At 45.3% G+C, this 24636-nt stretch overlaps 1 protein-coding gene across 1 annotated transcript in view; it reads left to right on the top strand.

The window, feature by feature from the left end:
* Positions 1-3389: 3389 nt before the first annotated feature.
* Positions 3390-24636, top strand: part of DMC1 (DNA meiotic recombinase 1) — a 33246-nt gene continuing 11999 nt past the window's right edge. The window contains exons 1-9 of the mRNA XM_074941575.1: positions 3390-3506; positions 5814-5904; positions 6470-6514; positions 7604-7750; positions 8055-8137; positions 11075-11127; positions 14319-14360; positions 16104-16176; positions 16890-16981. Coding sequence (XP_074797676.1) covers positions 5848-5904; positions 6470-6514; positions 7604-7750; positions 8055-8137; positions 11075-11127; positions 14319-14360; positions 16104-16176; positions 16890-16981 — 592 coding nt within the window. The 5' untranslated portion in view covers positions 3390-3506; positions 5814-5847. The remainder of the gene's footprint in view (positions 3507-5813; positions 5905-6469; positions 6515-7603; positions 7751-8054; positions 8138-11074; positions 11128-14318; positions 14361-16103; positions 16177-16889; positions 16982-24636) is intronic.

The raw sequence follows: 24636 nt of genomic DNA, 5'->3' as shown, positions 1-24636 counted from the left end.
AGATTCTACCACCTCCCTAGGTAACGCATTCCAGTGTTTCACCACCCTCCTAGTGAAAAAGTTTTTCCTAATATCCAACCTAAACCTCCCCCACTGCAACTTGAGACCATTACTCCTTGTCCTGTCCTCTTCTACCACTGAGTATAGTCTAGAACCATCCTCTCTGGAACCACCTCTCAGGTAGTTGAAAGTAGCTATCAAATCCCCCCTCATTCTTCTCTTCTGCATACTAAACAATCCCAGTTCCCTCAGCCTCTCCTCATAAGTCATGTGTTCCAGACCCCTAATCATTTTTGTTGCCCTTCGCTGGACTCTCTCCAATTTATCCACATCCTTCTTGTAGTGTGGGGCCCAAAACTGGACACAGTACTCCAGATGAGGCCTCACCAATGTCGAATAGAGGGGAATGATCATGTCCCTCGATCTGCTCGCTATGCCCCTACTTATACATCCCAAAATGCCATTGGCCTTCTTGGCAACAAGGGCACACTGCTGACTCATATCCAGCTTCTCGTCCACTGTAACCCCTAGGTCCTTTTCCGCAGAACTGCTGCCTAGCCATTCGGTCCCTAGTCTGTAGCTATGCATTGGGTTCTTCCGTCCTAAGTGCAGGACCCTGCACTTATCCTTATTGAACCTTATCAGGTTTCTTTTGGCCCAATCCTCCAATTTGTCTAGGTCCCTCTGTACCCTATCCCTGCCCTCCAGCGTATCTACCACTCCTCCCAGTTTAGTATCATCCGCAAATTTGCTGAGAGTGCAATCCACACCATCCTCCAGATCATTTATGAAGATATTGAACAAAACCGGCCCCAGGACCGACCCCTGGGGCACTCCACTTGACACCGGCTGCCAACTAGACATGGAGCCATTGATCACTACCCGTTGAGCCCGACAATCTAGCCAACTTTCTACCCACCTTATAGTGCATTCATCCAGCCCATACTTCTTTAACTTGCTGACAAGAATACTGTGGGAGACCGTGTCAAAAGCTTTGCTAAAGTCAAGAAACAATACATCCACTGCTTTCCCTTCATCCACAGAATCAGTAATCTCATCATAGAAGGCGATTAGATTAGTCAGGCATGACCTTCCCTTGGTGAATCCATGCTGACTGTTCCTGATCACTTTCCTCTCGTGTAAGTGCTTCAGGATTGATTCCTTGAGGACTTGCTCCATGATTTTTCCGGGGACTGAGGTGAGGCTGACTGGCCTGTAGTTCCCAGGATCCTCCTCCTTCCCTTTTTTAAAGATTGGCACTACATTAGCCTTTTTCCAGTCATCCGGGACTTCCCCCGTTCGCCACGAGTTTTGAAAGATAATGGCCAATGGCTCTGCAATCACATCCGCCAATTCCTTTAGCACTCTCGGATGCAACTCGTCCAGCCCCATGGACTTGTGCACGTCCAGCTTTTCTAAATAGTCCCTAACCACGTCTTTCTCCACAGAGGGCTGGCCATCTACTCCCCATGTTGTGATGCCCAGCGCAGCAGTCTGGGAGCTGTCCTTGTTAGTGAAGACAGAGGCAAAAAAAGCATTGAGCACATTAGCTTTTTCCACATCCTCTGTCACTAGGTTGCCTCCCTCATTCAGTAAGGGGCCCACACTTTCCTTGGCTTTCTTCTTGTTGCCAACATACCTGAAGAAACCCTTCTTGTTACTCTTGACATCTCTTGTTAGCTGCAGCTCCAGCTATCCCCCACTCCCCCTTTCATTTATCACACCTGTAGCAGTAAGGATATATTTTATGGAATTATAGCGAACTAGTATTAACTGCAGTATTGAAACTGAACTTGAACAAGTAATTTCTGTTCACTGATCCAGGCAAGTAAGAATACAATTTTTGTAACTGCTTTGACAGTATGAAGAGGCAGGATGAGTTGATGGATTATGCATGTGACTTCCTCAGACTCTGCCTTTTGTGACCTTAAACAAGTTACTTACATCAACATAGTCAGAAGAGGTCTATAATTTTGCATGTCAATTTTTTGCCAGCTAATTTGGAACTACCATGACCCTTATTTGGAGCTGCATGTGCAAGGCACCTTTGAAAACCAGGTCTAAACATGGCTGTGGTTTGGGGGGAGGTGGTGTTGCCCCCGCAAACTGCAAGCCTCAGGCAGCTGAAGATGAATTATTAAAATGCTTTGAAGACAAAAAGCAATTTAAATGTACTATGTATGTTACATATAACTATTAGGGCTTTATGCAATTTTTAATATAAATATATGTGCCAATGCAAGATGTCTGGTCCTTCCACCAGCGAAAGAGCAGCGAGCAGGCTTGTCAAAAGTTCCTGTATGAAAACATCGACCAAGATAATTCCCATTTGAGAATCTGGGAAAGCAGCTGGTTAGGAGGAAGGGTGCAGAAGTGGCCCACTGTCCTGATAGCAATGAGTTTCCTTAAAAGAGGGACACAGTGAGTGAGGTAATAGCTTTTCCTGGACCAACTTCTCTTGCTGAAAGAGAAGACGGGCTTTGGATCAACACCAGAACTGAAGGTTTCAAGAGGAGCGAGCGGGAAAGCTGGTCTCCTCTTTCACCCTCAGAAGTTGATCCAACGCAAGCTATTACCTCACCCACCTTGTCTCTCACACACCCTGGGACCAACAGGGCTACGCCACCACACTCCCCAAAAGCACATCTTCTTGGGAAGTGACTAGGACATGGCAGGGCTGGTTGTGTCACCCCCGCCGCCGCTGTAGGCCAGACCGGGGCTGTTACACTCGGGTGCCCCTGCGGCGGGCGGGCCAGCAGGGGAGAAATGACCCGGCCCAGGCACGGCACCGGGCAGCAGCAGTACACACAGGCCCCACGGTGCAGGGGGCACTGGGACAGCGCCTCCTCCCCTGTCAGGACTGAACGGAGCCCTCGGGCTGCCCACGTTCCCCGTCAGCCCCTGGAGCAGCTCGGAGCCGGGAGGCCCCTAGAGCGCCTCCGGGCGGCCAGCGGCTGCAGCGCAGAGCCTCAGCCCAGGAGGGATTTGCAGCCCCGCCCGGGCCCCGAGCGCCTCCTGACGCCACTAGGGGGCGCAGCGTCACACACCCCCCCGGCTTCGCACGGGCGGGGCCGCGCCACGCTGAGGTACGGAGAGAACGTCGCTGACTCGCCCTCCCTTCCATGGTACTGCCTAGCTTCAGAGTCTTCCCCCCAGTCCCGCTCCGCGTGACCGTTCGCGAGCCCGACACTACCATTCCGGGCTGGAGAAGGGGGGGGTCTGACATCTGATACCGGCTCATATCTCGAAACTCTCCCAGGGGCGCTAAATATGGATCGTTCCATTAACGAGTAGAGCCCTGGGGAGAGGATGTACTTTAACGTATGCCCTTATACAGAATAACGTTCTACCGGTTCCCTGATCCCCAGTGGTAGAGTCCTAACCTCTTCCATCGAGGCGGTGCGGTCACGTTCTACCGCCGCAGACGGCTGAGGGCGTCGGATACCTACCAGTGCGCCTGTGCAAGATGGCTCCGAGTCCGGGTGCGAGCGCACGCGCGCGCTCGGGTAACCGCCACCTCCTCTTCGGTTCAGTGCCAGCCCTTGTTAGTGGGAGTTTTGAGGCGGGAAAGGGGAGGCGACTCGAGCTTCTCCCTGGCTCCTCTGCCACGAACGGCGAATAACGGGCGGGGCGGGGCAGGCGCTCTCAGGCGGCGGGGGCTGCGCTTGGGGTGAGCGGGGGATGGGTCCCGCCGGCTGCTGGGGGGCTGAGAGCGGCCAGGTCAGTGGGCGTCGCTTCCAGCCGTCTCTCGCTGCGCCTGGCCAGAGCCTCTCTGCCCCGCACGGAGCAGTAGCGCTACTGTGGCCTCTGCTCGGCTGAGTCCCGGGCTAACTGAACATTAGAGCGGCCTAGCTAGGGGGCTGGGCGCTGTGTCGCCAGAGGGCTTGGCTACGCTTGCAAGTTAGAGCGCATTAAAACAGCCCCGGGCACCCTAACTCCTGAGGTGTCCAACCTGGCAAGGCACGTAGAGCGCCTGGACTCTGCAGCTGGAGCGCTCCCGGTAATCCATCTCCACGAGCAGCATAAAGCTTGCTACACCCCCCCCCCCGTGTGGACGAGGTGTTGCATTACTGCGCTCTGATCAGCTTCCAGAAACGTCCCATAATCCCCTGAAGTCAAGTGGCCACTCTTCTCATTGTTTTGAAATCAGCTGCAGGTAAAAGTGCTACCCCCATGCATTGCTCTTTGTGGCGTTGCAAGAGCTGCTAATGTGGCCACGCCAGTGCACTTGGAGCTGACAGTGTAAACACATGGCAGCGTTTTTGCTGCTGCGGTCTCCGAAGGCTGGTTTAACTCCTAGTGCTCCACATCTGCAAGTGTAACCAAGCCCAGGGTCATGCTGTAGTTAGGTCGACCTAACCCCCGCTGTTCTTTCAACCCAGCTACAGCCTCTGGGAGAGGTGGATTAAGTACAGCAGTGGAGAAACCCATTCCATCCGTGTAGGAAGCAGCTACATTTCAGCACTGTAGGGGCACAGCTGCTGTAATGTGTAGGCATACCCTGAGAAGACAAGTAGAATTTGCCCCTTTATTTCTTTAACACGTATCTTGGGAGGTATAGAAATAAACATAGCGGGGCAGTAACTCTGGTTAAGGTTGGAGTAATAGGGAAGGATTCACGCTTTTTCCTTCTCAAGGCTCCTCCAACCCCACGCACAGCCCCATGTTCTGTCTCAACCCTTTATCTCCCGTCTCCACGCCCTGTTCCATGTTGTCCTGTGTGCTTGGAATCCTCCTTATCTCAGTGCACCAGACTCACAATAATGCATGTCACACACATGTAAAGACAAAAAATATACTTCAAGATAAATTCATCCTCTGGGTGCATTTGTGCCTGATTTTTGGAGTTGGTCTATATAAGTTTTTAGATGCAACTCCAACTTGGCTGTGGGGCAGAGACACATTACCACAGTAGGAGCAGTGGAAGGCTCCCCAGAGAACAGGGGAGTGTCTACACTGCTACACCTCTTAACAGGGCGTGGCATAGTTTTTCCTACATCCGTTGCTGGCCAGTAGGAAGGTACAGCCTTGGCTCTGCCTACTCTGCCAATTTTGAGTTGCCATTTGCCCAAAGGGGAGCAGTCCCCTTGCCCTTTTGAATGCAAGGAATGCAGGATTATATGCATTTCAGGACAGGGAAGGGAGGATTTATTTTTAAAAAGTACAGAGAGAGGACTGTAACATGCCCTTTACCTTTTATATTAATTTTTCTTCTGTCAGTATCTGAGGGCAAGGAGCTTGTTAATGTTACTTCAGGAAATACTTCACCTCTTGTTATTAATATATTAAAAGAAAATTGATACAGATGACTAAACTGGCAGGGATTCCATCCATTTGTCCTGAGGAAAGAAATACATTGTGGTGCCATATGGAGGTTTCAGAAACAACTTATTTGAATATTTTTCATTAGAAAGTAAGATAAGTCATTCCATTTTATTTTTACTTCCAAAGAACTCCTGTGAAATTACACCAATTTTTTCTTCCTTTATTTCCATTTCCTCTAGTCAGGAAGGCTCTTTGTCACATCAGTCCTCCCTCCCAGAAAGGGAAACCTTGCCTAAGCCAATTTGGGCAGAGTGGGTCTTCTGAGAGCAAAACAAGATTCTCCCTCCTTTATTGGGGAGCTAAGCACCTTTGCCACACATCCATCCCCTGCTGGCACGTGCAGTGAAGGACCAAGCTTAGAATCTGAATTTGGATTCTTAAGTGATGGCGGATCGATATCCCACTATGCCATTGAACCCCTATTAAGAGTACTTTATAATTACTTTATGTATTTCCACCCTGATGGTGTGTTTGTTTGCCTTTTTTAGTACTGACTGACGCCTTATTGCCTGCTCTTTCACAATGAAAGCCATGGAGGATCAAGTAGTGCAAGAAGAAGTAGGGTACCAGGATGACGAGGTATTTATGGATTGTGAAAAAATATGTTGCAGGGTGGTACATTTGATTACAATCTAAAGCAAAGAAAATCTTGCTTCCCTGCTCCCTGCACACCCTTATCCTTCAAGATCAATTGTTCTTTGTCAACGTCTCAAAACACATACACCCAAATAAATTATGTAGGCTTATTGTTATCATCAATACATGTTTTACTCTTAGAGTAAAAGAGATCACAAAAAATTGACTTTGAATAAGGGGTCTCCAACTTGAGAAGGTTGAGAAACACTATAGTAGAGGGTCAGAGGGAAGAGTATCATTATATGGCTTCATTAGTAGAGTTTCTCAGCATGATTGGTGGCTGTGTTTCTCCGGATGGTTACGCAGTATGAGGACAAGAGGAAATGCTGAAACCCTTTCGCTTCTTTCTTTGTTGTGCCTATATTGGTAGGTAGTAGGACATGTACTATTATGAAAAGCAATCCAGGTCTAAGGATTTAAAACTGACACATGTTAAATTGTCAGTAAAGGTAACAAAGGTGGTGAAAAAAAATGACCAAGATTCTATCTTTCCTCCTGCCTCATTTAGGAATCCTTGTTTCAGGATATTGACCTGTTGCAGAAACATGGAATTGTAAGTATAAGTAATAGATATTATCTAGACAGTTCTGCATGGGATGTTATTTTAGGAAAGTTACCAAAAACCACTTATCCATGAGTGGCGGTAGCGACGTCAACGGAATAATTCTTCTGTCAACCTAGCTGCATCTACACTGGGCAAGTTTTGTCTTTGATAGTTTACATATTAAGGGCCACATTTTCAAAAGTGCTTACCACCCAGCAGCTCTTGAAAATATGGCCACTTATTTTAGCACCTAAGTGAGAGCAGTTGGATGGTGAGCATTTTTTGAAAATCTGGCCATAGATTAGTTTCTGCACTAGCCAATAACTATCTATAATTACTCCAATGTCTTCTCTAGCCCCTACATTATACTGTGAGTGGCTTTGTTATGCTGTTCTCAGAATGCTGGTGAAATGGAGAGCAGTTTTCTTACTAGTTAAAAATTCTTCAGTAAACTCCACCAGTAGGCTTCTCTCAAACTGGAAAAAATAACTCAATGATTTATATTAAGTGAGTGCTTATTATACCCCTTTATGTATAAGACTTTTCTTCTTCATGACTGGCTTTTCTTCATCCATCCTTGTCATCATAATATGCACAAGATAAACCCAAGGAGAAGACAGAAGCTTCTCAATGGAAGCAATTAAGTTATTCATTATTCTCCCTCGTGTCATTTGCACACAGCTCCTGTGCATAAATGAGAGACACATTCAAGTTTTTACCCAAAGAAGGGACTTGTTTGGGGGTGACAGTTTGAAGCAGTGTCCTTTAAACCTTCTGCTACTATTTTATCTAAGTAACCCACTACATTGCCTCTGTTCCATTACATTTCCATTGAAGTCATGGCACAACCATTATTCAGAAACACAGCGAATGCATTCCCACCCAGGAGTATCTGTAACATTTGACAACAAGCAAGTGTATTCTTCCCTGGACATATTTAGAACATTCAGAAGCAACAAAGCAGTTATATCTATTTTTTCTTAGTGAAAATAAACATACATGTGAACGTACAATATAAAGGGCTACAAAAGCTTTCTTTACTTTCCAGTCGTAGCATTTCATGAGCTAGTGATCACAGAATGTGAACTTTCTTCACAGAATGTGGCTGATATTAAAAAGCTGAAGTCTGTGGGAATCTGTACCGTCAAAGGGATCCAGATGACAACGAGGCGGGCATTGTGCAATGTGAAAGGGCTTTCAGAGGCCAAAGTGGACAAGATCAAAGAAGCAGCCAACAAACTAATTGTAAGCAAATCACATACCTAGCATTTTCAACTTAGAAGCCCACCCTCCCTCCCCTGCTAAGATACTTTGCAGCATTTTCCACTGCAAGCATTAGAACAATCATGCTTACAAGTGATTGTGCTTATTAGTCTGAAGTCAGAGATACTACTTTATAGTCAATAGCAGCCAGACTGACAAGTGTGATGGCCCTTGACAAGTTCAGCCGGATGAGAGGTCAATGAGGAGAAATGGATCTTGGCTGAGGATATCACATTCTTCCTAAGTATCAGACCAAACTGAATAATTTCCTTTGGTGTTCCCCTAGGAACCAGGATTCTTGACTGCCTTTGAGTACAGCGAGAAACGGAAGATGGTGTTCCATATCACCACTGGGAGCCAGGAATTTGAGTAAGTTTATCTCTACTTAACCCCTGCCTGAGCTTTGCCCAAAAAGTAATCATATTCTTTTTCTCCAACTGGCTACAAAACAACTATTAGAGACACATGTTCAATTAGGACACAGTGGGTGCACTTGCAAAAAAGCAAGTGGAAGTGAGTCATTTAACCCTGCTCAGAGTAGGGTTGGGTGACACTGATAACAAGCCTGATTCCTGCTTACTCTGCAGTCTCCACTCTTGCTACCACCTGTGTAACTGTAATGGTGGTGAATTGTAGGACCTAAAGTTGCCTGAGTAGACTCAACCTTTTTGTATGCTAATCAAGCTCACACACATGATAGATTCATGTCAATAACATGCACCTCAAATCTAATTTCAAAAAATAAAAGTACTAGCTGACCCTGTTTATTTTGCTTGAGGTTTATGCAGGAAAACCAGAAAAAAATTCCCCACATTCATCCGCTTTCCCAGAAGTGACACAATATATGTGCAATATGGTGGAATGGTTCAGCAGCAAAACCCCCATCTGAATCAGAAAGGACTCTTCCTCAAAATGTAGGAGCAGACTGTTTGGTTCTTGCATGCGCATGCACAAGGAGGCTTCCCTCCTTTGTGTGTTCTGCAGAGGTGCCAGGCACAGTTACAATCCGGATACTGTCTTGACTGCAATGACTACTTCTTCAAGCACCCCCAGTTTGTTAACCATCCTACAGGGGACAAAGAGGAGGTGGGCGTCTTTACACACTGTCTCATACCAGACAGTAGAATAGCTGACTGTGCAAGGCAGCACTCCTTACACCCTTCTAAGGGGTAGTGTAACCAGGGCCAGATTAATCTTTTGTGGGCCCAGCACCAAACATATTTGTGGGCCCCCATGGAGGAAATGGAGCATGGCGTGGGGAGGTCAGTCCCCAGACAGAGGGGCCAGCCAGGGTCAATGGAGCATGGCATGGCAGGGGCAGCCCCACTCCACCCAGCCCAGCACGTGGGCACTAGTTGCAAACCGGCAGTTGCCAGACGCACAGTGGCCTGCCCGGCCCTGTGCTGCCAGCGGACACCTTCCCCTCTGGGGCGGGCCCATGCCACACCACACAGCTCCCCCTGCCCAACACCCTCCGACTCCCTATGCCCAGAGCCCCCCTGGACCCACTATGCTCATCGCCTCCCCCAGATCCCCCACACACAAATGCACCATGCCCAGTGCCCCCCTGCCCACAGCCCCACCACAACTGCCCAGAATCCCCCACAGAACCCACACTCCCTAGTGCCCCAACACACACACATCTTCCCCGCCCCCTCACAGCCCAGTACCCGCCCCTTCTGACCTCCCAGAGACCCACTCCTCCAAGCCCTGTCTCCTGGCTGCACTCACCGGCCCTGCTGGGAGGCGATTGTGTCTGCCGGGCCTGAGCTGGCTGAGCAGCTAAGGCTGGTTCCGGGGCCAGGAATTGCTCCGTCCCTTCAGGAGTGGCTTGATCAGCCAGGCCAGGGCCTACCCCGGCCACGCTCCCTCAAGATGCCTTGCCTGGAGGGGCCCAGCCAAGTCCCCCACACTGTCCCATCCCCCTGACCTGGCTGAGACTGGCCAAGCTTCTGCACCAGTCCCAAGTGGCTCAGCTCCAGGGAGATGGGTGAGGCCCCACAAGTGGTAGGAAGCAGAGACTGCCAGGAGCCAGGATACACTGGGGTCCGGCCAGGGACGGAGAGGAGCAGGGGGTGAGGCCAGCCGGTGCAGAGGAGCCCTTGGTCAATGGGCATGCAGGCGGAGAAGAACAAGTGGTGGGCAGGGGGAGCCAGCAGGATCTCGGGCCACAGTGCAAGCAGAATAGTCCAGGGCCCCTTCTGAGCATGGGCCCAGCTCCATGGAGCCACTGGCGCCATTATAAACCCAGCACTGAGTGTAACAAGTGCATTCCCCAACCTGCTTGGGAGCTTTAAGAAGCATTGTGTCTAAAACAGCGTTTCTCAAATGTGGCCACCAGTGGATTTCTTTGTGGCCACGACAACCTCCAAAGCATGGGCGGAGATTGGGATGGAGGGAAAAGCAGCGGCCCCTCCTGCAGTGCCTAGCTGTTGCTCCTGAATAGCTGTTACCAATGCCTTAGTGTTTGCGATTGGTACCACCAGCAGGGATTGGCACCCTGCACCACAGAGCCTTCTTGGGGGTTCCAGGCAGTGCTTCTGGAGATACATGGGGCTGGTGTGTATGGTGCCAGAGGTGGCTCTTGTCAGTGGAGGTGGCTGTGGTATTCGGTCACTGGGATTCTCCCCTGAGCAGCCCCCCCACTCCTGACCAGCCAGGGCACGGGGAGCCTGGGACTTCACAGGTGGCTGGTGAGTTCCCAACCCACCTTCCCTGGGGTGGGTTCTTGCTGCAGGGCCGCAGGAGGCAGGGACAGAGAGACGGGTCTGTCAGAGTGGCCATCAGCAAGAGTTGGTGGCCGTACACTGAAGCCACCAAAAAATTTGTTGTGAGAACCTCTGGTCTAAAGGAGTTCTTTCTGGGCTGGTGCAGCTCCAACACTGTTCTTAACAGTGACTTGTGCCTTAAAGGTACTTTCTGGATTTGTTTTCTTGGTGGAAAAACAAGTGAAAAATGACTAAACATAAGCAGAAAATAAATTGAAAATGTGGGTCAATTAATAGATTAGGATTTTTAGCAATCCCATGACCACTTGTTGGTGGAGCCTTATCTTCTCAAAAAATATTTTCTCTCTTCTATCTACCAAATGGCCACTCGAGCACCTGTAGAAGGGGAAGCTGAGACAGAATTAGCGCACTCTATACCAGGGATCATGTGGTGCCCTTGCATTCTATCACATCATGAGTTACGTGCAGGGCCTTTTGGATGAGAACAGATTTTCTTAAAGTGGCAAAGATTCCCCTTTTGACATTACTCTCATGACTGTGGGCATTTCAATATGCTTAACTCTTTCTCTCCCTCCAGTAAACTATTGGGTGGTGGGATTGAAAGCATGGCAATCACAGAGGCCTTTGGAGGTGAGTGAACCATATTAAATGGATTTTATTGAGTGGATTACCAGTAGAGAGCTGCAGCAGATGTTTAGGTTTTAAAGCAAGCTACATTATTTCTATCAAATTCTCATCACACTGGACCTGAAAAGATGGAGGTTGAGGCTCAACTGTAATGGACGTAAGCAGAAATAATCCCATCTTTGTCAGTGTTTTGCCATTGTTCTTCTTCAGTTGCTGCAGATGAGGGTTGAGCTGGGTAACACTCACATTTGGAGGCATGCTGGTTCAGTATGATATACCATTATGAACAATGTTGCTCAGGAAACATTTCCCCATTTTGCTTCCCCATTTCTTTCCAGTAATGAAACCTTGATGTGAGATTTCCTGCTGATACATACTCTTCTCCACAAAGAATCAAAACTTAAAGTTCAGCCCAAAATAGACTATTGTAATTCAAGAGATGTGTAAATATTTGCACCCAGCTTCTCTCATTCATTAGCTTTACTACAGGCAAAAGTCACAGTGTAAAGCAATATAAAGTATGCAGATCCACGGATGTGACATATGTCATTTTGGCAGCACCGTACAGAATTCAAACAATGAGATATGAGCAAATAATGCAATGCCCTTCATATCAGATTTAGATAGTAAGCTATTATTATAGCAAAAGTCAATCAGCAAGATCAAAAGACTTCAGCAGCAATAACTACAGTTTATCAAATAGAGCACGCTCCCCTTTTAAAAAGTGTCCTTGGGGCTTGAACAGTTTGATGAAAGATTTTCTGGACACGTTGTCTTCAAATATTATCTCCTGGTCTTCAAAGTAATACCACCAACTTGAAATCTAGATAAAAATGAGATAAAAGTTGTTTCAGGTGTTACCCCCACCCTTGAGTCTCTTGACCAATTTTTATGGATTTAAAATAACATTTTTAAAATTTGATTTTCTGTTCTCATCTGTTATGTGGAAGACACACACAACTGATAGTGGAAAATAACTATCTGAGTGTATAAGGGAAGTAGGAAAAATAACTATAGACAAAGTGCTGTCAAATGTACAAAGTAAGCAAACTGAAATATATTTTTTTAAAGCTTTTAGCTATTGCAAACTTAGGTATTACTTGTAAAAATAGTAAGTTAAAATATTTTGGACGGAAGTATGTTTTTTTTAATTGATAGTATCCATTTAAAATCGATGCTGATATTTCCATTTGAGTGCAACATACCTCTGCAGTAAATGGAATTCTTTGTAGGTTGATTGTCATGATTATTGCAGTGTTTATCTGTTTTTTTGAGAAACGGTTTCACATTCATCATTCTTGTCTCCAGTAAGATGTCTTGATGTGTGCTAGGTTTGCTGGATCCTACACACAAGTGGGAATGGCAATCACACCACCATTTGGATTGTTAGTATTATTGTACTAACTCTGAGCAAGGCTATTTCCCATCTGTGTTGTCAGTTTTCACTGGTGCAATGCCAGTGGAACAGCAAGCACTGGTGTAGCCATTGCACCAATGCAACTAGTCTCTCAGTACAGTCACAGAATGCTCCAGTATACCCTTTACTAATAACTTTGACAGCTCATGGCAGTGCCTTTGGCACCTGTCAAGATGGCTCCATATGGCACAACAGCAGTTATGGCTCTATGTGGACCCACAATTCCCCCCACATGTCTCTTCCTTTCAGGACTGGCCAAAAGTAAATGAGGCAGTATTTGGATGGTTTCAGGTATTCCCAGGCACCTCTCCTGAGACCCCTGCCCTCAGAATAACAGTGGACAACCAACAAGATAATACAAAATACAAATTTACAAAACATGTAACATGTTCCCCCCTCCCCCGTTTTTTGTTTTTGTTTTTAAATTCTCTAGACATTATTCACTTATTCCAGGGAGCTGTGCCAGGGACTGTGGGATAGATGCAACAATCCATAGATTCTGCAGTACTTGCAGTGAGTGCTCTTTGTGGACAACATATATTGTGGACAACCAGAACAAGATGCCTAGTGTAGACACACTGCACCATAGTGACCATATGGTGTAAATTACAATGGTGCAATTCTCAAACAGCTTTGGAGAGCAAAGCTGTGGCTATAATGGGTTCTGGGATTGCTCACATGGCTTCTGATATTGGAACCCATTTGACTGAAAATAAAGTTAAGCCTGGTCAGTGGAGTTAACCCAACGCCCTCAGCAACATCTAACATTTTTCCAACAGTGTCTTGGAGTTGATATTATTATGGGCTGGGTATAACCATTGCTCCTCATTTAAGATAGTTGTAAGAAGACATTAAGCTGCTTTATGGAAGTAGAGGAGGAGTACTTGTGGCACCTTAGAGACTAACAAATTTATTTGAGCATAAGCTTTCGTGAGCTACAGCTCACTTCAAACTGGACAGTCTCTACATAAAAGAATAAATGGACACAAATCAGACGTCAAGAATTATAACATTCAAAAACCAGTCGGAGAACACTTCAGTCTCCCTGGTCACTCGATTACAGACCTAAAAGTCGCAATATTACAACAAAAAAACTTCAAAAACAGACTCCAGCGAGAGACTGCTGAATTGGAATTAATTTGCAAACTGGACACCATTAAATTAGGCTTGAATAAAGACTGGGAGTGGATGGGTCATTACACAAAGTAAAACTATTTCCTCATGCTTATTTCCCTCCCCCCCCCACGCGCACTGTTACTCACATCTTCTTATCAACTGTTGGAAATGGGCCATCCTGATTATCACTACAAAGGTTTTTTTCTCCTGCTGATAATAGCTCACCTTAATTGATCACTCTTGTTATAGTGTGTATGGCAACACCCATTGTTTCATGTTCTCTGTGCGTGTATATATCTTCCTACTGTATTTTCCACTGCATGCATCCGTTGAAGTGGGTTTTAGCCCACAAAAGCTCAAATAAATTTGTTAGTCTCTAAGGTGCCACTAGTACTCCTCGTTCTTTTTGCTGATTACAGACTAACACGGCTACCACTCTGAAATTGTCAAGCATGATACCTCTCACAGTGCAGCACTTCTAAGCCCTGCTGTTCATAAATACAATTTGCACTATGCTTCATATGATTTATGAGTGGGGACTGAAAGACAGAAAGCAATACAGGTGATTGAGGTTTTATAAATGAGAGTGTATTCTTATTGAAACAACTCATGTATTTGACAAACTGCAAAAACTTTTCCCCTTGTTTTTTCTCTTTAATAGAATTCCGAACAGGCAAAACCCAGCTTGCCCACACCCTTTGTGGTAGGTACACAATGTCTTAATATTGACAGTTATATCCCTCTGTAATCTCATTCATCAAGGAGTTCTATGGCAATATCAGTCTTTGCTCTCTAAAAGAAACATGCTACCAACCTACTAAACAGCATTTAGGAGCTAAGACCTGCCTGCATGTAGCTTGGGTACACATACCTAAAGATGAGCTCCTTTCTTAGATACATGAGAAGGAAATATCTTGTCTTAGAGCAGTGGAAATATGCCATCTTCTGTTACCTTTAGAAATGTTGTGAAGTAAAGACTTCAGTGAGTATTATTTCTATTAATTCAGATGTATATGAATTGTAAGTTTCTTTGTTTACATCTGTTCCTTTGCCATTATTCTATGCTTCAGAACATTATTGATAGTGTTTACATCCTCTTTGAATCCATTCAAAATGCTGTGGCAAAAATATTCTTCACAGTGTGTTGCTTTGACCACTTTTTCCTCCTCTTTGCATCCCTCCACTGGATCCCTCTTTTCCACTGCGTCAAGCACAAGAGCATAAGGCTCTTTATAGCTTATCCTTACCCTACCTCTCATCTTTATACTCTGTAGAAATGTAGGCTCCCACCTTCACTCTGCCAACAGTGCCACCCGCGATTGCCCATTTGTCCAATTTTTGGATAAGCACCATGATACATTCTCTCATGCTTCCCCTTATGCTTGGAAAGAGCTCTCGGTAATAATTGGTGAGACCACTACATTATCCTCCTTTTAATCTCTCCTTAAAACCCACCTTTGCCACAATGCCTACAAAATGGTTAGGCAGCTGATGTGCTGCAACCACTGAGACTGCTGTTTATTATATTGTTTTAACTGTTTTGCTGTTAACTTGTGCTCTCCCCAGTCTGTCTCTTCATATCCACCTATTGTCTCCTATCTTAAATTTATATTGTAAAATCTTGGTTAAGGACCATCTCTTTGTAATACGTTTGTACAGTGCAAAATATAATAGGACTCTTGATGCTACCACAGTACAGATACATAATAATAAATAATGTAGTTGTTAATAATATTGGAATTTAGTTACTAAAAATTGTGGAGAACCAACAATTTCTCAGTCTGATCTCCCTTTATGACAGATATTGAGGCTCTTCCTTGAAAAATGAGCATGTTTTCATTTAGTCCAAGGATGTCCAGATTACAGCCTGAGGGCCACATTTGGTACAGAATAATAATTTTTTGCATGTAGGATGAGGACAAAACTGATCATTTGAATTTGTTCATTGCGGATAAACTCAAACAACAGTCGGCATCTATTCATCTACCAAGAAAGATATATATCCAAATAAAGTGAGGTAAAAGCGTAGTAGTTAAGAGATGGAAAGGCCCTATTAGAGCATTACCATTGATCTTAGCGAGAAGGCCAGGAAGATGTTTTTCTTCATTAATTATTACTAGTTGTTTTCATTAAATATTTATTTTTAATAAAATTATGCAAATTTAGATGCAAAGTAAGTGTTGGTGCTCAGTAACATAAAGTTTGATTAAGTTTGACCTGACATCCCACAGAGAAAATTTACTTTGGTTCCTTCTTAAGCTAGCTGTGGAGGCAAATCAGCCTTGCTATAAAGGCAACTCTGGTTATTAGTACTGGATCATTTGTGTGTTGTTTACAAACTGGTGGATCTGTTATTTGTTAAAAGTAGTAGCAGAGAGAGTTGGAGGGGTGGAAGGGGCTTTTTCCCCTCTGCTCATTTTGATCCTTTCTTTATGATGCATTCTAGTGACAGCTCAGCTTCCAGGAGCAGATCGCTACACAGGAGGAAAAATTATCTTCATTGATACTGAAAACACTTTGTATCTTTTTTACTTAAGCAAGTTGTAGGTATGATAGAAAGGGATGTTGATGCATCTTGTAATGAGTACAGCATCCTCATAATCTTCTGATGGAGTGCATTTTGTTGCAGAAGGCAGATGAGATGCTCTAAATGGCTCCATTCATGGATAAAAGTAAGGAACTGTCTATTAAATCTGGCCCATGGCATCATGAAGAAAAACAAAGTCAGTGCTGTCCACAACAGTTTATTCTTATTATAAATTACTAAAGCAAGACGCCAAAATGGTTTAGGTATTGGAGTTTGGACATGGTGCTTTTTATCTCTAGGTAATTTGTTATAATCCAACCCAAATGGGGGATAGGGCTGGGGTTAAGATACAGAACTTATTTTATATTTCTATTTGTGTAGTTCTAATGTGCTCATCTTTTTAATATCTAGGTGATAGAAGCTTTTCATATCCAAATTACTGCTTCAAAAGTGATTCCACTGTTTGTTACTATCTCACAGCTTTTTGATGGACTATGTAAAGAGTTTGCTTTCTGTCTAGTTATTGTGTATCACAAAAACAAAACAAAACACATCACCATAAGCACTAATTGCTCCTCTTGTTGGCAATATCAACAGAGAGGCCAAGGCCTTGTCTGGGAGCTCTGGATTTGGACTTGAGTTTTATGGATTTTCATAATTTGCATGATGTATATAAAGAGAACCCTTAAATCTTACACATTCCAGCCGTCCAGATCGTCTTCGTGACATTGCTGATCGCTTCAACGTAGACCATGATGCAGTGCTTGACAATGTGCTGTATGCACGTGCATATACCAGTAAGATCATCATTGGAATGGGCACAACACCCTTTCCCCCCACCTCTAAAACTACTGTTCCAGCAGTTCTCAACTTATTGGCTAAGACCTTCTCCTGGGGATCACTAACATTTTTCTGCATGTGGGGAGTCACAAGCCTGCTTCAGTTTTCTGTTGTGGTCCTCTGCTGCCTTAGATTTGCTCAGGATAAGTGGTCCTACTTAGTTACATTCTGTAAACTATTTAGCAAATTCCAGAAATACTAAGGGCTTGTCTAACACCAAGGTTTAAACCAGACTAAATAGAGTTAATCCATTTTCAAAATGCTTGCATACACATAGCGTAATTTATTATAGCACATTAACTCTGCGTTTATCTCAGACTCTGGAGTCCTCTTTCAAAGTGAACTAAGTTTGATGCAGTTGAGTTAGTTCAGTCTATTGTCCATATGCACACAATGCTGCTGCATGCTACTTTGGCAGTCCTCCAGCTACTGTCCCACACTGTTTTGTGGGCAACTGTTACTGACCTGTCTGTTTACCTGTGCGGCTGTGATGTTTTCTGGGGATACCCAGGGTTGTGAGGAATCTCACTACCACCTGCCCTTAACGTGACAAAACCTTGTCTGTGTCTGCAGGGAGTCAGCTCCCCAACTCCACTGGCCAGGGGTAACACAAGCACTCCCCACTAGGCCTTGCAGACCCTGCTGTCTCTCCACTGGTTAACAATAGGCAAACTCCAACCCTCAACTCTTCCGAGTGTCTCCCTGGAGTGTCCAGTCCCTGGTCCAGTGGACACTTGCAGGATTCACAGATCACCTGCTTCCTAAAAATCAGTAAACCCCAGTTTACCAATTCCACCTTAGATCACTTCTCTGCTTAACAAACAGCACTAAGATATGCTTATAGTGAAAACAGTATGGCTGTTCTTATGTTCTTAGGTATAAGTTTATTTAACAAAGCATAGAGATTCAAGTAATAGTATGCAGAAGTTCTGGAAACAAATGGGTACATATAAAATGAAATCTTAATATGCATTCTAGAACCTAGATTTAATTAACTAGATACTCTGATGTCTTAAGCATAATGCTCACCCAATGTCCTTGCAGCATTTTATAGCCAGGCTTGGCAATGAACTTCCTTTCATGAGACAGACATGCTTGTCAGCTTGTCTCCTAGTTGGCCCATTGTGTTCCATTGCCTCCTACGATATAAAAGTTCCATCCTTTGTCTTCATTCATATACAGGACACCCCCTGCTGTTTTGGTTCTTCTTGTAGATTTTGTCTCTTGTAGATTTCACACCCTTTCAATTGGCACCTGGCTCAGTATGCAAATAGACCTCCATTGTGATGCAGACAATACACAGTACACATATGACCAGAGAGCAAGATAAGCATCTGTTACTTCCTGCCTCAAAGGAGTACATCTGAGCATGTCACATCTTGGTGACTGGCCTTAACTCTCTAGTACCTTAAGAACGTAACTTTCAATATAGATACATAATTTCTTAAATATTATCCATACATACATTGTGCATTAATGACGATGACCAGTGATTATGGTGGCTCTTGGTATTGACTTTGCATGCTACCCTTTGGTGTAGTAGTATGAATATATCTGACAGAGGGGATACCTGCAAAACCCCATGCACTCCCTGTGCCCTCTGCCAGTTGACACCAAGAGGTTCCTGAGTCACAGAGCCCTCCACTGTTCTGCTGTTGATCAGACATCCCCATATAAAAATTGGCCAGAATTAGCTCATTTACTCCTGGATTTAAGTATATCAGCCATGCTGTGATATTACTCTAGAAGCCTTATAGTATGCCTTGAGCAGCCTCTTGGAGCTATGCAGAGACTCTAGATCTCATCGCCCCCTGCAGAGAAACATTGATGCAGGAAGCTCTTGTGGCTAGTCACCAGAATAAAAATCTTTCTGTAGACATGGATAAGTACATCTCCATGAAGGGCCACAGCTGGGATACCTAACAGTGCAGGATAAAGAACAAACAACTCAGGAGAATGTACATTAAAACCACGGATGCTAGGAAAAGGTCCAGCAATCGACAGGTGTCATGTCCTTTTTATGAGGAGCTGGACAGGATTTTGATCAATTATACCACTGCAGAAACCAAGAAGTTTGCTGCTCCACCTCCCTCCAGGACAAGCACCAAGAGTCATTGGAGGATGAACACGAGGAGGCCAGTGAAGAACTGTCTCCAGAAAGCCAGGAGCTTTTCGGGACTGAAGACCCTGAGGATGGCTGGGTAGAAAGCAAGCCTGATCCCTGCCATGCAGGAATGAGCCAATTCCCAGCCAGAAACCCAAAATGGTACTGAAGAGGTAGATCCGATCCAGGGAACAAGAGCATGTAAGTATTTATATCTAAAATTTATTATTATTTTATTATTTTATTTTATTATGCTATACTGCTGTGCTAGCTTCTGTTCCAGGTGCCCCGTGGCCGCAGTCATTTTTGACAGATGTTTATCCAGCCCCCTGTCTCCTTCGGCTCAAGCTGCCTCTCCCATTCCCCTCCCCCCACCATCTCTCCCATACACTTCTTCAAAATGGCAGCTGCTGTAGCTGGGCATTCAGCCTCAGTGTCATGCTAATGTCCTGACCATCAACCAATTTGAAGCCCACGCCATGGAGGACACAAAACTATTAACCTATTTTTCCTTCCCTGCATCTGTCCTTCATTACAAAATCCCTCCTCCCAATCCTATTCACCAGCTTAACATGGTGCAACCTCAGCCTGTACCCAAACTGCCTACTGCAGCGGATGCAAATAATGAAAACATTCAATTGTGTGAAATTCAACAGGAGTACTTATGGCACCTTAGAGACTAACAAATTTATCTGAGCATAAGCTTTCGTGGGCTAAAACCCACTTCACCGGATGCATGCAGTGAAAAATACAATAGGAAGATATATATATATATATATATATATATATATACACACACACAGAGAACATGAAACAATGGGTGTTATAATACACACAGGAACGAGAGTGATCAGTTAAGGTGAGCTATTACCTGCAGGAGGGGGGTGGGAACCTTTTGTAGTGATAATCAAGATGGGCCATTTCCAGCAGTTGACAAGAAAGTATGAGGAACAGTAGGGGGGAAAAATAAACATGGGGAAATAGTTTTACTCTCTGTAACGACACATCCACTCACTAACACGGCTGCTACTCTGAAACAGTTTATTGAGAGACTGGTTGCAGAAAAAGAAGTTTGGTTAGTATTCTCACTTTACATGAGGTAGATGTGGACATTGCATGGCAAAACTACAGCTTCCACTCAGAATTATCATAGAATATCAGGGTTGGAAGGCAAAATAAACATTTGCACCTGCTATGGGAGGAGAAAAAGGGAGGGTAGTATTTTAAAAGATACATTTTAGAGAACAAAGGGGACACTCTTTCTTAGTGAAACAGGCAATTCATAGTACACAGTACATGTTCTTTCTATACAAGGTCTCATTTTGCCTCTTATACTGAAGTGCCTGCCACTTTCGTGTGAGTAAGCCATCACATGCGGCCGGGCAACAGAATTCAGCTTGCAGGCGGCCATGGTAAGCCCTAGGGGCATGTGGGTTTCCACATGCGGGTTTCCGCTTCTTCCGCATTCATTTCAATACTTTCAAACTGCTGGGCCCCCTTTCCCATAACAAGCAATGTCTGGTGGGATGATCGCTTCACACAACACCCTCCCCACACACACACACCCCCACCGCGTGGCTCCGATGAGGCTCTGAGCAGGGATGAGCCCTTTAAACTAAACGCGAACAGCCCAGCATGGCTGGGTTTCCTCCCACCCCCCACCGCGTGGCTCCGATCAAGCTCTCACTCACCAGAAATGCCTTCTCCAGGGTCATGGTCCGGGAGCATGCCTTGGGAGTGGGGGGAGGCTATTGGCTCTAGCGTTAAGAGTAGTTCCTGGCTAGGGGGAAAAACAGATTCCCCACTTGCCGCCTGCGCACTGTCCTCCTCCTCCTCCTTTTCGTCCTCCAAAAACTCATCCTCCTCGCTCCGTGCTACTCCCCCCTTGCAGGTGTCCACGGAGAGTGGTGGGGTAGTGGTGGCGTCACCTCCCATAATTGCATGCAGCTCACGGTAGAAGTGGCATGTATGGGGCTGTGACCCAGAGCGCCCGTTTGCCTCCATGGCTTTTTGGTACGCTTGTCTGAGCTCCTTGATTTTTGTACTACACTGCTCTGTGTCCCTGGAGTAGCCGCTTTCCGTCATGGCCCTTGAGACTTTAGCGTACGTATTTGTGTTTCTTTTTTTGGAATGTAGTTCTGCCATAACAGATTCATCTCCCCAACATGCAATGAGATCCAGTACCTCCCGTTTGGACTATGCTGGAGCTCATCTGCAAATCCGGGACTGCGTGGTCTCTTGTGATGGTGGACTCTGCATGGTCGCCTGTGATGGTGGACTGTGCTGATGGTCATCTGTGCTGATGGTGACCAAACAGGAAATTCAAAAGTTCCTGGGGCTTTTACTGCCTACCTGGCTAGTGCATCGGAGTTCAGAGTGTTGTCCAGAGCGGTCACAAGGGAGCATTCTGGGATAGCTCCCGGATGCCAATATCGTCAAATTGCGTCCACAGTACCTGTAACCCGGAACTGCAATCTTGATTTTAGCACTACTCCACTTGCCGAGGTGGAGTACAGAAATCGGATTAAAGAGCCCTTTAAATCGAAAAAACTTGTTTGGTCGTGTGGACGGAATCAGTTTTATTTCAAAGTAACTTGGCTAATTCCGAAATAACTGCGTACTGTAGACCAGGCCTAAGACTAAGAAGTGTCTCAGTTTTAGTCCAGACGTGAGGGATAGCTGCACAGTCATTTTCCCCAGTATAGCTTGCAACGCCCTACCACTCCTGAAACACTGCTGGGGGGGACCTCCTGGGTGAATAACTTCACAGTGTATCTGACTGTTCTGCCCTTTTCCTTTTTGAATAAGGCCATTCTCTGCCTCCTAATCACCCACCTCAGTGTCAAGTCATAAAGAATCAGGACAGCCTAAAGGGGATGTAGAGAAGATTACTGTCCCAGTTTCCCCCAGATTCCCTCTGCTAACCTCTCAACACCAGATGGCTCAAGAACAGGAAGATGCAGAATTGAGGCGTATGCTCACCTGTGACTTGAATCCCCCCCTGCCCTTGTGTTCTGCCCTCCACTGCACTGTGTAACTTTGAATTTTGTTTTCATTGTTGTTTTAATTAACGGTTTATTTCTGGTTGCTATGTAATAGATTGAATATTTAACTATTTTTATTATTATACATAGAGTTGTCAATGCATTTTAATCAGAAAATCCCTAAATTTTAAATAATAGGGTTTTCCAAAATATTGAGTCACAGACACAGGGTAAAATAAGGATTGTCACAGTGGTCCACTTTCATTGCCCATAAACAAGACTTGCATTGCCCACAATTCATTCCATTCAACCCTGTCCGCAGGTTAACAGCTGGATGTACAGCTGTACATTTTCAGGCCTCATACTCAAAGTAGGAACAGTAGGCATCCCTGACAGTATTGCCCTGGCTGTTTCCATTTTCTATTGGATTCCTTGTTGGCTGTTCAAACTGCTGAGCAAGTCCCTGCACCTCAGCCTCCCACCCATCATTAAGGCTTTCTCCCTTACTCTCACAGATATTGTGCAAATACAACATGGAGCGATCACCTTTCTGCAGCTTCCAACCTACTCCACAAACAATACCACTGTCCTTTCAAACGGGCAAATGCACGCTCCACTGCCATTCTGCAACTACTGAGGCATAGGCGCTGTCTTTATGAATTACTGTGGGGTTCCTGACCCCCATTCCGCCCCAGGGCCCATTCTGTCCCTTCCTCCAGACCGCCACCTCACCCTGCCTCTTCCTTTCCCTGCTCCACCCCTTCCCTTGAGTGCCCTCACTCCTCGTGCACACCACTAAACAGCTGATCTGCAATGGGCGGGAGGCACTGAGGGGTAGGGGGAGCAGCTGATTGGCGGTGCTGCCAGTGGGTGCTGAGCACCCGCTCTTTTTTTCTGTGGGTGCTCCAGCCCCGGAGCACACATGGAGTCAGAGCCTATGTACTGATGTGATAAACAGTTTCCTCCTTCTGTCCACGTGGCCTGTGAATGACTTCATTAACCAGGCAACCAGAGAATAAACCAGGTCTCCCAGGATAATTGGAGTAGTCTCCACACCGTTCATGTCCATAGTGATCCTGGGGGAAAACAGTCCTTTATTCATGAAGGTAAATAGAGCTGAATTCCAAAAGATACTATCATTGTGGAGCCTTCCAGACTCTGCATTTTATGTTTGTAAACCTGCCTCCATGGTCAACCAGCCCTTGGAACACCATGGAGGAATATCTCTTTTTGTTTATAAATTCTGAGCCCTGCAGTGGTGGGGATACACAAATAACAGGCACATGGGTCTCATCAGTTGCCCCAATACAGTGTGGGAACCCTATATATGCAAAGGCATCAATAATCTCCTGAGCATTATCAAGCTTTATAACCTGGTGGAACAGTACCTTATTCAGGGCATCACATACCTGCATGACAATGGCCCCAACAGTAGATTTCCCTACACCAAATTGATTGGCTATGGATGGTAACATTTGGGGGTGACCAGCTTCAAGGTGTCAGTGGCAACTTGCTTCTCCATGAATATGAGATGCTGCATGTTAGTAAGCTGCTGTTGCAGCTCCAGGGCTAGTTCGGCTCATATTTCAAAAAAGGTTGCCTTCCCCATCCTGAAATTCTCTTGCCACGGCAGGTCATCCCAGGTCTGCCAAACAATCCTTTTCCACCAATTCATGCTGGTTTTCCAAGCCCAGAAACAATGCTGCATGTTGTGAAGCTGCTCCAGGAACAGCTCCTTTAGTAGCAGTTCCTTGGTGTCTTCCTCTTCTTCCTTGTCCTGTGTAAGGAATTATTTTAAAATTTGAACCTGCCTGGCTTCCCCCATGCCTCCTCCAGTGCACAGTGAGAAAAATCCCAGAATGCATGCTGCTCAACAAAGTACCCTCTGAGAATGTCATGTGCTTACTATGCAGCAAGCTGCTGCCATGTGTATGCAATGATGAGAATTGAAAGAGAGTCCAGCCATCCTGTGTGCATGCTATTAGTGTGGCTTGCATACTGTGTGTTAAATAATGTGCACCAAATCAATCTGGTTTAAATCCTCTGTGTAGACAAGCCCTAAGCGAACTCCATATCTTATAATATTTGTGTACCACCATGATATCTGAATTTGCTTTCTTTGAAGCACTATGGAAACTGGTATATTTGTTGGAGACTAATTGTGAGTGCTTGAATGTAAGTGGGCAGTATAAACAACATTGAGAAAGTCTGTCGTTTTGTGAATGGAACCTTATAGGCATGATCCCATGCACTATGTGGCAAGGCCTCTATATCCTGCAGCATTGCGGTGCAACAGACTCAAAATTCTGTGGCAGCTTCAGTTACGTTTTTTAAATGGGAGTTTTTATTGAGTTAAATATGAATAATGCAGTTAGTATAATATTCCTTGTGTTATTTCACTTTGTCCCTCCATTTGCACTGTTCTGCAAAGTCATGTCCTGATGCATAGTAGAAATTGTCTTGGGGAAGTTGAAGGTTTTGGTAACTGGATAGGGAGTGTTTGGAACCTGCGGAGGCATGAGAG

Source organism: Natator depressus, chromosome 1 (genome assembly GCF_965152275.1).
Source record: "Natator depressus isolate rNatDep1 chromosome 1, rNatDep2.hap1, whole genome shotgun sequence".
In the NCBI taxonomy this organism is placed as follows: Eukaryota; Metazoa; Chordata; order Testudines; family Cheloniidae; genus Natator; species Natator depressus.
This window is presented reverse-complemented; position numbering and strand designations above follow the sequence as displayed.